The sequence below is a fragment of the Notothenia coriiceps genome, unplaced genomic scaffold, assembly GCF_000735185.1.
Source record: "Notothenia coriiceps isolate Sejong01 unplaced genomic scaffold, NC01 NC01_scaffold00034923, whole genome shotgun sequence".
Classification (NCBI taxonomy): Eukaryota; Metazoa; Chordata; class Actinopteri; order Perciformes; family Nototheniidae; genus Notothenia; species Notothenia coriiceps.
The window spans coordinates 1,325-15,073 of record NW_011367624.1 but is presented as its reverse complement, the minus strand read 5'-3'; the positions used below and the strand labels follow the sequence as shown (position 1 = coordinate 15,073).

At 38.6% G+C, this 13,749-nt stretch overlaps 1 protein-coding gene across 1 annotated transcript; it reads left to right on the top strand.

Moving 5' to 3' along the window:
* Positions 1–1,635: 1,635 nt before the first annotated feature.
* Positions 1,636–7,071, top strand: LOC104962488 (sodium- and chloride-dependent glycine transporter 1-like). The gene is made up of 2 exons (XM_010790920.1): positions 1,636–1,868; positions 2,214–7,071. The coding sequence occupies exons 1-2, from the start codon at positions 1,662–1,664 to the stop codon at positions 2,469–2,471; spliced, it is 465 nt and encodes a 154-aa protein (XP_010789222.1). The 5' UTR covers positions 1,636–1,661; the 3' UTR covers positions 2,472–7,071.
* Positions 7,072–13,749: the final 6,678 nt, after the last annotated feature.

Below are 13,749 nucleotides of genomic sequence, written 5' to 3'. Positions count from 1 at the left end.
ATGAAAGAAAGATACTGCTTGTGCAGGATGTTAGAAAACTGACCGCGTTAAAATAAAAATACACGCAGGGCCAGTTTCGGTGGCTGGTGTGCCCGTAATGGACGTAACGGTACATTCAACCCGAAACTTAAGGACACATCAAACAAACTAACAGGTTCCCTTTGGCCTATTTGCAACCATATATCACCAGATCTCTCGCGCAACTTACCAAAACCAAATACTGTCGAACTGACTACCAACGCTCACGCAGATTGTTTTCATTCATCATGATAGGGGGACTTGAACGGCGGTATGGGCTGTTATTGAAAGTGTTTAAGTGCTGGAAATATGCTCAGTGGATAATAGTTTGCAGGGTGCTTTTAATTGCCTCCTCGATTTAATGCAATTTACGTATTTTTATTGTTTGCTCTCTCTCTTTAACGTGCATATACAACGTCATTATCGTGGTCTGCACAAACTTGTCATCATGTGTGTATTCTGCTAACTGCACTGTCCATAACTATTTGATAGGAATACATTTCTAGCCTAGGCTATTTCCTTGTTTTTCGGTGATTTAGTGGGCTCGTTTGTGGGATGTTGCGGATGAGTTTCACCGAGACCGCCTACTCTGAACAACCAATCACCGTACTGACCGCTTCTAAACTCATGCACGAGAATCGACGTCATCCATAGCAACGGCGCGTCACTCTTAGTTCACTCTTAGTGATTTATCCTTAGTATGAGTAGGTCTCAGCGGCTTTGTGAATAACTTTTAAGAAAAAACTCCTACGTAAAATGTTTTAGCGCGAGTTAGGAGCACTCCTAGCGGTAAGATAAAATGCTTTGTGAATACGGGCCCTGGCCTACATTTAGAGCAGCTGTCAACACTAATCTGTTTGGCTTTGGCTGTTTGGTTTGACATAAAACTTCTAAAAGTAAATCTTTCTGACTGGGAAATAGACACATGGAGCTGCTATCAATGGTATTTCCCAAGCAGACGTATTAGCGCACTAAGCTTCTGGGCTAACCAAGAAATGCATTGTTTTGGATTACTGGTCGTATTTCAGCCACTTTTGTTCTCTCTTTCAATTCACTACACAGATTAATGCTTCGCTCTGCAGGGCCTCTGCTAGAAAAGAGAGTAAACTCGATGCTGTTGGGAACAGTCATGAGTTATACTATAATTATCTGCAACTTTTGAATAAAGACACATTGCTGCTGTGCTGCTGTTTACAGCGGGGCAAAAATCTGGTGATACAATACGTAACATGATACAGTGGTTACAGTTTAATATATTTGTAAACTGTTGGCAAAGTCATATACTCTGTTTCAATGGGAAACTGTCTAGGTATTAAGAACGAACCACCAAGTGTGTAAAATTCAAAAAAATAAAAATGATTTTAATGAATCGGAACAGTGGGATGTTCATTCAATTGTATCACATTTACTATAACATCCAACATAATATAATCCAGTATTTTCCTTCACCCCATTATATAATGATTTAACTTGTACTGAACTTTTACCTCCATTAGTGTAACTTGGATGGGAAACGCTTACTGATTTACCATATTTTTTTATTACTTTACCCATTTGTTATTTTTTGTGAGTTACAGATAGATTTTTGTTTTATACTGTCTGTTTAAGATCATTTCCATTAGTTATACAGACACCTGCTGTAAATGGTTTCTCATGTTGTCTCTGTTCTGTCCCTGCAGTGCATCCTGATCTTCACAGTGATCCAGTACAAGCCCATCACCTACAATGATTACGTGTTTCCCACCTGGTCTCTGTATATCGGCTTCTGCATGGCCATGTCCTCGGTGCTTTGCATACCCATTTATGCCCTCTACAAGATCTCAAGGTCCCCAGGAGCCACCTTCAGAGAGGTACAGGATGTTACCCAATAATCCTGCTTGTACCTTTACATTACATACATTTAAATGATTATTATCCAATGAAATGGTTTTAGGACCAAAATGGAAACAACAACCAAACCGGACAGCACCCCTCGAAGCATATTATAAATGGGACCTTAATTGTAAAAAAAACCTTATGCTCTCATGAAAATGACTTGTTATTGAAATTCCAGCTCAGTCCTTAATTGAATTGATTAATCTTGGATTAAGAGCCCAACAAACAGCTTTTTGATATTTTTTTGACTCGCTCTTACATTTTCCCCTTGTTATAAATTGCTCTGATTGATGTGTAACTCCTTTGTCTTTCTATCTCAGCGGTTGAAGTTCTCTTGCCGGCCACATCCAAAGTGGGGCCCTGCACTGAGGGAGCACCGGACAGGCCGCTACGCCCCTCTGGCCTCCGAAGAAACTGTGGAGACTCGCCCCCTCAAGGATAAGGAGGAGTTGAATGAGGAGCCGAAGGAAGAGGCGAAGGAGGAGGAGACGGAGAGGAAGGATGATATCAGCCTCACCATCCAGGGAAGCAACGGCTCCACCAACACAACACACAACAGCCCCAACCCCAGCGCATAGACGGCCCCCGTTCTGCCAGTGCTATCCAGGGCAGCGACCCCCCAGTGCTCCACCATCTCTTCCTTCTCCTCCATCCTCACCCCACTTTCCCACAGTCCTCTGTGGGGGAGATCCCATTCGCTGGAGACCTTTACATATTGTAAGGGCTTATTATATCTATCCTAACCTCTTCTATCCATCTGTGTGTTGTCTCTAGAAAAAACGAAGAAGAACAAAAAAGACGAAAGGAAAAAAATTGGGTGCGTGGGTGGGTTGTTAATTTGTTACGCATAATTTAATAATGCAGTTTGTTTTTCCTTTCACTTTTTTTGTAAAACGTGTACATCTTCATATGCAGTTAGAGGTACAGTACAATTGTGACGCTGTTGGCTTTGTGCATGCAGCAACATAGAGACACACACTGTTCTCCTTTATTCTGTTAGCCTTGTCTGTTTAGGAACTGGTGACTTTCTAGCAGCAGTGTTTTGACAGCTGGAGACTTGAAATGTGATACACAGTAGTGCTGTAATAAAGAGAAGCAGGGTGAACCGTGCCTGAACTGGCCATTTGCAGTTTGATAATGCGGCAAGATGGGCATCGGTCAGGAAAAGACGTGCATACATTCGTTCATACCAGTACATTCACACTATTGTACATTTTACAGCACACACTGACCTCAACCATAGTTGATCTCAGCTTAAGACTAAACATGTTATTTTATGCTGCTGCTTCTTCAAAAAGTTCTTACAGAGCACACATATTTAACACCTGAGATGGCGACTTACACTGAATTTCTGTGGAAATGTCCTCCATTTGTAACTTCTTTTTCCACTAAAGCTGCTTAAACTTTGTAAACTCAGCAGAGGAATATCAGTTAACAGTGCTGTATTCTCTGCCTCTGCATTCACACACACACACAAACGTTTTGGTTTCTTGTTGTTCCTTGCCTGTGGAACGCTTGACACCACTAAGGTGGCCTGTTAAATATATGCGGACCGAAACCACTTAACTTGTCCCCGCTGTCTAAAATCACCTATACATACACATGAAACATACAGATGGAAATCTGTTCATAGGAGAGCCATCTCTCCTTAGGTCTTCCAGGCATTATTTTTGAGTGAAATGCATCTTGGGAATGTGAAGGAGGTACCGGGCTAGAGGACCGAGCTAGGTGTGTCGTAGTCTGTCTCTCCCATAGGTCATAACAATCTGTCCCATTAAGGCATGTTACCAAAAACATTACCTGAGTTACCTGCACATGTTTTTGGCAACATTATATATATACTGCATATCGCAGAAATGCTGGTATGGTGTCAGTCTATTACAGTCAGTGGAACCTTTAATGTATTTACAGGTATTTCTTTTAAATCTCTGAATCAAGCTGTGACTGGTTGAGAGACAAAAGACGGAGAGAGATGTAGCTTTTTCCAGAAGAATACAGAATAAAAAATCTTAAATGAATGATGTAGATTTAAATGTAGCTGTATAGTATCGTTCTCTCAGTAAACATCTCCTTTTTACCTCTCATTATTGTAAAGTAACTTAGTAAATAATTATAAAGACAGCATATGTTTATTTTGTACAAAAAACATGTAAAACTACAGAATCATAATTAACAGTGTTTACCATTCCTCGTCTGTGACTTGATTAATTGTGGTTTTGTTGTGGAGGGACAGAGAGGGGGGTCTCTATAGCATGCACAATTGGATTGGTTTTGTAGTAGTGTGGTCGTAGAGGTTTCTGGCAGTCTAAATACAGAACAAATACGTGAGTTGTGCTTTTTGTCATCTAGACAGCTGTGTGAAGATCATACATTCCTTTGTCTTTTAGCTTTCCAGGCAGGGAGGATTGTTTTGGATTGCATCAGGTCTGGCTGTAATGTTCCTTCACGTCTGGAGAACTACGGGGCTACAATAACAGTATTCGCATGTGTGTCATAAAACACAAATTGTATGTTGTAAACAACATATTTATGGGTAGAGAGACTTAAAGGAGTATAATACTATTTTTAAATGTATTGCTGAGAGTTAGATGAGAAGATTGAGATACTACTTGCATGTGTCTATAGTACAGATGAAGCTTCAGACAGCACCTGGCTAGCTTAGCTTAGCATAACGACTTTAAAGAATTTATGCCAAGCTGAGCAGATGTTAGCGCCAACTTCGTATTTCAGAGAGGTATTCATTTAATTTCCAATTCTAAGAAGGAAAGCACAAAAGCATATTTGCCATGAATAATTTCTGTATGTTGATGCTTATTAGTAATTTCAACAATTTTCAGAAATAATGTTGCACAACTTCAGATTATATCCGCACATTCTTTGTTTTCTTTGACCACTATTCCCCACAATGATTTACTTAGAAGTTTTGATTACATGACAGTGCACTTCCTGCTGTGATCCACAAGATGGGGTGATGCTGACACTCAGGGTAGTACGCACAACAGAGGTGGAACTGTGAACTAAAAATCAACACCAGAAAGTATTACATATTAAGGACGCGATGAAGGGTGGTCAATGCTAAGCACAGTAGTTCAAATAAATCATGATAAGCACAGTGAGCTTCTGAAAAAGCACACATTTCTACACAAGTTTTTAACAGGTTTGTTAAGAGAAACATACAGTGCAATCAATGGCTGTTTCCATATATGGAGAATTGTATCCTTGGTTGGTAATTAGTTGTCTTTTTTTACATTCTGGTGCTCTATCAAACAATACATTCAACACCTACTAATTTAAACATATTGCTTACTCCAAGTCAAAATTCCAATCTTAGGAGTGCTGGACTTTCTAGATGAGGTTTTGTTTGCTGAAAAGGTCAATACGAAGTTATTATTCTCAGTGCATATTGGGACAGCTTGCAGACCATTTCCTGTTTTTACGGTTGCCTGTCTAGTGTTCATGCTGTAGTAGGTGAGGCTTAGCCACCATAGTTTCCATGCTATCGCTCTACATACCCCTTACCATTACTCCGCTGCCCCCCACAACTCTTCCTCCCTTTGTACAGTAATGTAAAAAATATATAATCGGACTGTGTATGTGTGTGTTCATCTTTGCTTTTATTTCGAGGGGGGGTAAGTTTGTTTTTGCGGGTTCGGGGAGGGCGGGTAATGTTTAATTTTGTTTTATGATTTGTAATTTTTCTTGTAGTGTAACGTAGAAGAAGTCAGGTGTATTGTGTACTCTGTGTAGTGGATCTGCTCGTACTGCTGAGCCTGCATGTAGAGCAGGAGTAGTGTAAGTGTTGATGTCGATGTACCTCTAACCCATCAGAACTAGCCAAGTCTTATTCTGCTAATTATATAGTCTATCTTTTAAGAAAAATAATTGTTGTACTAAAAGAAGAGAAAGAAAACTATACATTGTATCTTCAGATTTTAATAATTGTTTATCCAATGTTAAATGTCATTACTTTTTTGTTGTTTTTGAAGTATTCATTGAAATGTTAAAGTAAGCCAGCTAATATTAAAAAAGCATTTCCAAACTAAATCTTTGGATCGAAACTTGAACTACGAAAGAATGGTTCGTTTTTAAGGTGAGCTCTGGTGTAGATGGCGGCTGCAGCTACATGCCGATGCTTTTTTTAAAAGAACAATATCACAGGAACTACATTGTACACAGTGCAGTGCCAACAGTCGTACATTACTGTTTAATATTCAGTGGCCCTTAACTGAACTTTTTTTTGTCTAGCTGTTACAATATTTTTAAATATTAGCAAAATCAAAACACCAAAATTACTCAGCCTCTAACATTGACTTAGCATCAGGACCCATTAACTCACATTTTCATTCTTGTGCAGCTCTGAATTATAATATCAGGACATCATTTTGTTTTATGTGGACATTTTAGACAATTGTGTGCCATCAGACAAGGGTATAGTGACTATTATATTTTGACTTATTTCTCTTGTTGGTAAAGTAAACCTTCAGTTATCTGGCTACTAAAAGAGAAGGACCAACTACGTCCTACAGGACACTTAAAAAAAGAGATCAACACAATTGAAAATAGTTCATAACTGATCCATGTCTTCAGATACTAATATGCTATTGCCTATTGTCATCTTACACTGATGTTGAAGAACTACGTGAAGCATTTGACCATTTGTATACACAAATTCACTGCACAAGTGTTCTACTGTACTAAAGAACTGTGACTTCACCTTGTTTCTGTGGTTCTCTGTAAATTACTGAACATTACCTCTTGAATTTCTTACTACTGCTCACATAAACATACCATTATGTTTCAGCACTTTAAAGAAGTCATTCGTTTTTCGTCTAAGCAACAGGAAAAAAAACATAATTAGAATAATCGTTTGAAAAAAAGAAACCCAGTTGGGTAAATAATGTCTTACTTTCAGTGTTCTGTTTGAAATAAACTGTGCTGGTGTCAGTGAACAAATGCTGTGTTGTTGCTATGCCAATGTACATTGTTTCATGGGAGGAGTGGAGAGAAAAAGTGAGAATAGAGAACAGTGGTATCCTCTATCATATATATCTGTCAATCTAACGATGTCTGTTCTTCAACCTTTAGGGCCAAAATCCATTGAAATGTCTTAGTCCTGTCAGCTGTATATCGTAAATTGTTGAATTACAAAATGCTAAATAAAATCTATTTTAAAGATCAGTGTGCTGCAGTGTTCACGTGTTTCATGATATGTTTTTTAAAGTAGTTCATACCACTCAAAATGCAAGTCTGTGAACGTTTTATGGGACAGATTATATAAATAGGATGTCTGTGTTTTAAATGAACCTCTAATGAGTTACCATGTTATGGAGTTGTCGCTTTTAAAGAGTAAGGACTATGTGTCATTTATTCAAACTGCGTACAAACATTATAGAACTATATCTGTTTTTTTGTATAGGTTTTATAGTAGGAAAATGACTATACAGCAAATATCTAATACAATGTTGGCACATTTGTAGGCCTAGTATAGAATCTATTGTAAAAATGGCCCATAATTATCAAATGATTACAGACTATTTGGGATAGTGCAACTATAGACCTTTTTAAAAGAAGAATCAATGTTCTTCCTACAAACTAAAAGTAGATTTAAGAAGGCATACACATACTGTTGTTCAATTCCAAACACTCAGGACTTTTAGCGATAGCCTAACTAGTTGCAATGGTGGCTAACGTTAGCTTATTAGCTAGCTTCACACATATCTCACTTAGTCCTATGGCTAAAACTGTACTTATAACTTATACTAACTTTACTATGTAAATGATCTGCTAATGTTAGCTAAATTAAGTCTTACTATAACAGAAAGACAAATAATTTGGTCTTACATACATAAAACAACATTAAACAGCAAGTAAGCACATCACATTTCCCCTGGAGACGTATTTTTCGTTTCCTGCTTGTAGAAAGGTCATTCCCGGTCAGGTCATAGTGATGATGTCCGCAGAGCAATTAACTGTATTTTTGACACATTTTTCAAAGATCTTTGGTTCTAATGAACAAATGGGGACATCCATTTCTGGAATTGGTCCATTATTGAGCAATAAACTGCAGCCACAAAACACGACTGCAATCTTCAATGCAATTCCACCACGTCAGTAATAAAGTGCCACTTGTTCTTCCACTGACAGGCTCAGATTGTTGTAACAACTGTCTGGAAACATTATGAAAGGCTTTTGTGTCGAATCAAGTACCTCTCAAGGAGAATTCCCGTGAAAAACAAGCAATTTATTCGATGTTAATTGATGGAGCTTGAAGTTACTACTCAGACACAAAATGAAAACACAAAATCCAGGGTGAAATGGTTCCAGGTTGATAAATGCCAAAGATTCCCCAAAAACAAAACTCAGCAACAGATGTATAGTCTTGCTTTAAAGCGAAGCAGTGACTGAGGAATAAAATAACCCCAGGCACTTTAAGTCTTGACTGTGTAAAATACAAAGCGTATTACATGGCTGACAGCCACACACTTCAGATAAAAGATAAAAGCCTTCATCAGGGTGTTGGATTGAAATACAGACACCGTCTATTAAGTGGCAGAGACACAAATGAGTTACAGGGGTGTGTAAATGGAGGCCAAGAAGAAAGCAAGGCTGAACTGAGAGAAGATTTAATAGAATTTAGCCATTTATTGAAAGCAAGCAGAGCAGTGTAGGCATTGTGAAATGGGAAGTGAGAAAATTGGCGTATCTCAATGCCAACTATTTAAACAGTTCTTGAATGTCTTAAATACTATTTTGATTGAAACGCTACCATTTAGGCAGAGAGTAACTCCTGCACTGGGGTAACTTATATCTTCTGTAGTGAAAAAACCCAACGTTATTGGGTTAAAATGTGACACAGTCGAGCCCATACGCCCTTTTTTCCAACTACATTAGGTTGGAAAGTTAATTACCTTGATTAAAAAATGTTTTTAGGGTTAAACTTCAATAGGCTGTCAACGTCAATTAGCTGTTTTTACTGGCAATCAGTCATTTGTGGCTATACATGTAAGCAACCTGGTTTTCATGCCACAGAAACACAAGTATTTAATTGGTTGTTTTTATAATGTGAATGTTACTGAATAGTCAATAGGTAAATGACTGTGAAAATTATGGTTGTGGTTTAGGGGTTATAATCTGCTGATTTACTAATAAGAGAGTCAGTGGTTTGGGACTTAAGATACTTAACTAATATTTCCCCATTTTCTGTTTTGAGGTGTATGAGAGTTGCTTTGGATAAAGTTGTCGGCTAAATAACAATAGTGTCCTGGTTTCTGAATGAAATCATCAAGCACCAATGGAAAACCACTTTACCACGTGGAGTCAGAAGAGGGCAGCATGACATCAAATTAAACTAGTATACATGCAGGCAGCAGAAGGACATCCTTTTAAGGAGAGCGTTTCTTCAAACATGGCTTAGCAACCAAATTCTTCAAAATGTCCAGTAGCTGGATTAAAGTGGATCACACTCTTTAGCATAAGACTTGAAAACACCAGAAATGTTGTTTAAAGACCTGGTTATGGCCTTTGCAAGTATTTTTTTTTATAATAAAGGAAATAAGAATCTAAGGGTGTTGCAGCAGTGAAAGCATTTTTCAGTGCCTTTATTTCTCAGTTGACTATTACACCAGCAAATTGGCCATGTTTTATTGAATGAAAGACCGGGGTGTCACGGAAAATATTATCATTTGTCTCCAAGGAACCAGGAATTTCCACAGCAGAGTTCATGGAGGCATTTAGCTTGAGTTAGTTTTAAAATACCTTGTGAAGGTCCCAGAGCGTCAAACTTACTGTACATTGGTGATAAAAGAGAGTTGAGGAGATCACATACATTTTAAGTAAGATGTTTTACGTTAAGCTCTAAGTAACTCGCCTTTTTCATTCTTGAAAAACAATACATGTGCAAGCTTTTGTATTCGCATTGGTTCCACCAAAGTTCATGAAAATCAGGGCATTCATTTTTTCTGTAACGCTGCAGACAGACACATAACTTCCTTGGTGCACATAATTGTTGATTGTTACGGACAAATCTTTATGCTTAATTCCATGGCCAACACTGACAGGATGGCTCTCTATGCACTATCACCTGGTATCAGAAGAGGGCAGCATGACAGTGGCTATAAGAGAGACCCTTTGAAAGGCACAGCTACTCCAGCCAAGCCATTTTATCACAGGGCCACAGCATCCATCATGGGTGCAACCAGGTCACAGGATTAAGCCACTGACTGAACACAGCTATATGTCAATGGCTTGTTAGGTGTCAGCACAACGAACACAACATTTCTTATACTCGTTATTGGCTTGCTGTTTTTCCAGTTACATAAGTCTGTTCAGTCACACAATCAGCTGGAACAGTGCTGTTGGAAGAAGATAGGAAACAACAAGAGGAGAATCAGCCCGTATGATCCAAACAGTAGCAGACAGGGGGCAGTTGTGGAGGTTGTAACTGTTGATTATAATCATTGTATGCAGTCCCTGTTTCCCTCTGAACAACACTGCAGTGGAGTGTTGTTCAGCTTGTGTATCAGGGGTTGCTGAAGGACATTTCTGCCACTGGAGTGTTTTTTTCTGACGGAAAGCAATTTCCCAGCTTGGGGGACCATTGGTGCATTTGGTTTGAAAGGTGACTCCAGTTCCCGACATTTCTCTTTACCAGAACTGAAATGCAGCCACCGCTCAGGGTCACAGCGAGAAGGCTGTGGCTCCTGCCAGCTTTAATATACGACGTATCTGCGGCCTGAAACCACAACGTTACACTTTCATTAATTAGGTTGGGGAGAGAGTGAGAGTGGATGTTATTGTTATTCAGATCATCTGACACTAGCCGGAGATTAATGAATTAACGGGACAGTCCTTCATCCTGATGTCATTCAGTTTGTTCCATGCGGTTTTGCAAAATAGCACCAGCAGTGATTTTGACAGTGTTTTAAAGCAGAGTTTAAGGGACGTTTTGTCAGTTCAGGGGGAGTTACTATGAGAAAGTACCACAGAGGTCTAGAAATAGCAAGAGTCACAATTACCGTAGATACAAAGAAAAATTGTGATAATTCATTGGAACACTTTTAAGTCATTTATCAAACAGAAGTAGCAAACAGTCATTGGTTCCAGCTTATGCAATGTTAGGACTTTCACATTTATTTTATATTTATTATTTTACCTTTCGACAAAACAAGTTCTTTATAGTTACCTTGGACTCTAGGTACTTGTATTGGGATTTGAGCCATGCTTGTGAAATGTCTTGGCAATGACAACCATCCTGTTTGTTGATGGAGCAGCTTCTTTTGAAATATCTCAGAAACATTTCTTACAATTTTTTCTTTGAACAGAAATGTTGTACACACATTTAAGTTGCCCGGAAAATGAATCCAAATGAAGCTACAACTGTTGACACTATATACAACTCAGGTTCTTATTAGCTTCAAATGTAATTTGCTTCGCTAATTAGCTAATGTTAGCACGCTAACACATTAAACACAGATGATAAACATGGTATACGTTTTAAAATAATGAATGAACTGTTTTAAGTCTTTGATTAGTGAGGCATGGAACATAATAAATGATCCATCACAAATATTTTAGTCAGTGTTTATCTGAAGGGTTTAGAGTTAAAAAATGTAAAGCTTTTTCTCTTATTTTCCATCAATATGTTTATAGTGGTCTTGTTTTGTTTGATGTCATTTTCATTTCCTCTAGCTCCTGACTCTTTTGATTGGGCCTCTTGATCGATCCTCCTCACCCCCATTGTTGATCATGATTATCTAATCACCATCAGCTGTGTGACGGTGGTCTGGCCTATAGACCCCCAGGGCCCCCCAGAGCGTTTCGTCCGCAGATCTACCCACCTTGGGACCCGTTACCGTTATCGTTATCGCTATCTGCGTTTCCCTGTCGGCCTCGTGTGGCCGAACCGTCTATCTGATAGAGAACTGTAGCGGATACGGCCGTTATCGTCCTCCTTTCGGCTGCAGCTTAAAACAGAGCAGTACTTCTGTCTTGACTTTGTTGGTCATGAAGAATGTCTAAGGGTCAGAAAGAAATGCATCTGGAGCCAAAATGCCCTTATCTTACTTGCTAAACATCATTGTTATTGTTACCTGATAGCATGGGGATGTTAGCATGCAGCTCAAACCAAGTAGCCTACATCCTCATAAATCCAGCTATTGTGACTGGAACTCGTAGTCTGGCTTTATCATTTGAAAATGAAAGGCTAAATGATTACTCTTTTGTAAACAATCATTGTTAGCCACACTTTAGGCACTCTATGGGATTAAGCTTTTCAACTAATTATTCTCAACAATGTCTTGAATTAGATTCTCCCTGCCTGCATAGAAAACACCTGTAAATCAACATCTGCGGTTTGTGCAGCAGATTTTTCTTTCAACTTTACAATGAGTATCTATTGACTTTTACATGTGAAATCTTTGTAACTTTGACACTTCTATGGTATTATTATGTGTGTTCAAGCTTTTGAGTAAACTGTAATGTTGCAGTCGAATATGTATTTGCAATTTTTCAAATAGATCCATTTTTATAATTCAATGATCCTAATTGGATATTTTTAGCAGGCACTGGCATTTACACTTACACCATTCTCTTTATTTCACAGGAAAATGTGGACTTTCTTTGAACATTATTCAGAATGTGTCCTCTCGGTTTTGCTTCTTGTTCAGCTGCAAGCCTGTCAGTCACTCAGTAATTGCTTTGCCACTCTGCATTTCGCTTCAGTTTACCCAAGTAGAATATGTCAGCTGTTAAATTAAAGGCAAACTCTTTTTCCGAGCAAGCTAACAACACTGACCTTATTAAATGAACAGCCTTTGTCAAGCTTTTCCCAACATATTTACCTGTTATAAGCAAATTCCTGTTTCTTGAAGGATACATTTGCATTTCTTCTATAAATTAAAGCACAGTGTGTTTTTTATGTTGGCTATTAAGCAATGATAGGAATGTTGGCTGACAATATTCTGGGGAAATATTTTATCTTGGAAATTACTTCTCATTTCCACAGGTGCCAAGTCAGTTACCATTACAGGCCAGAACCGGGTGGAAATAACCAACGTCTACATTTCTCTTCTAAAGCTTAAAATTACGTTGATGATCTGCCAGACTCAATTTAAATTTAGTTTGAAATTACCTCTTAGACGAGATTCAACCCTCAGAGAGCTGATGGATAAAAAATGTATCCCTCGCTCTACATTTGAGGAATAAATGTCTGTATGGATTGACTGCTGAATGATAGCATGCTTTACAGGAGATGACTGCCGCAGTAGGGATGGAGGAGTTGGCTGCACTTCCTCACTCAGCAACTCTCTTTACCCTTCACATCGCCTTGCTTTAGTGCTGTCATGGCCACATTGACTGATTTGGATCAGTGGTTCCTGAGAATTTGTCTTGACTGCAGAATGTTGGGGAAACGGACCGTTCATCACCTTAATGGAAGAGTATTGATTGTGTTTCCGAAGCAAGGTACCCGTCTGCAATAGTAATGTAGTTCCAGTGAAATCACAGAAGAGAAGGCAACTGGGGATATCCAGGAAGAGGAAGACACCTCTGCTCTGCTTTTTGGCACCTTGTGTTCTGTTTGGACGTGCCTTTGACTGCACAATGTGTACGGGTGGAAAAATAAAAGCACAAACACAGAATCACTAACAAATACTTTTTTTCTGCAACACAATTTAAATGATCGGAACTGTGTTTATAAGCAACGCCATAGTAACATCACCACCTTATGAAAGTCCTTAGGGTTAGGGTTACGGCTTGTTTAAATGTAAGTCCCCATGACATTTGGAAATTGTTTAGCGACACACACTTTCACATTATTTATATGAGACCCACACATGCTTTAAATATATTTAAAAAACA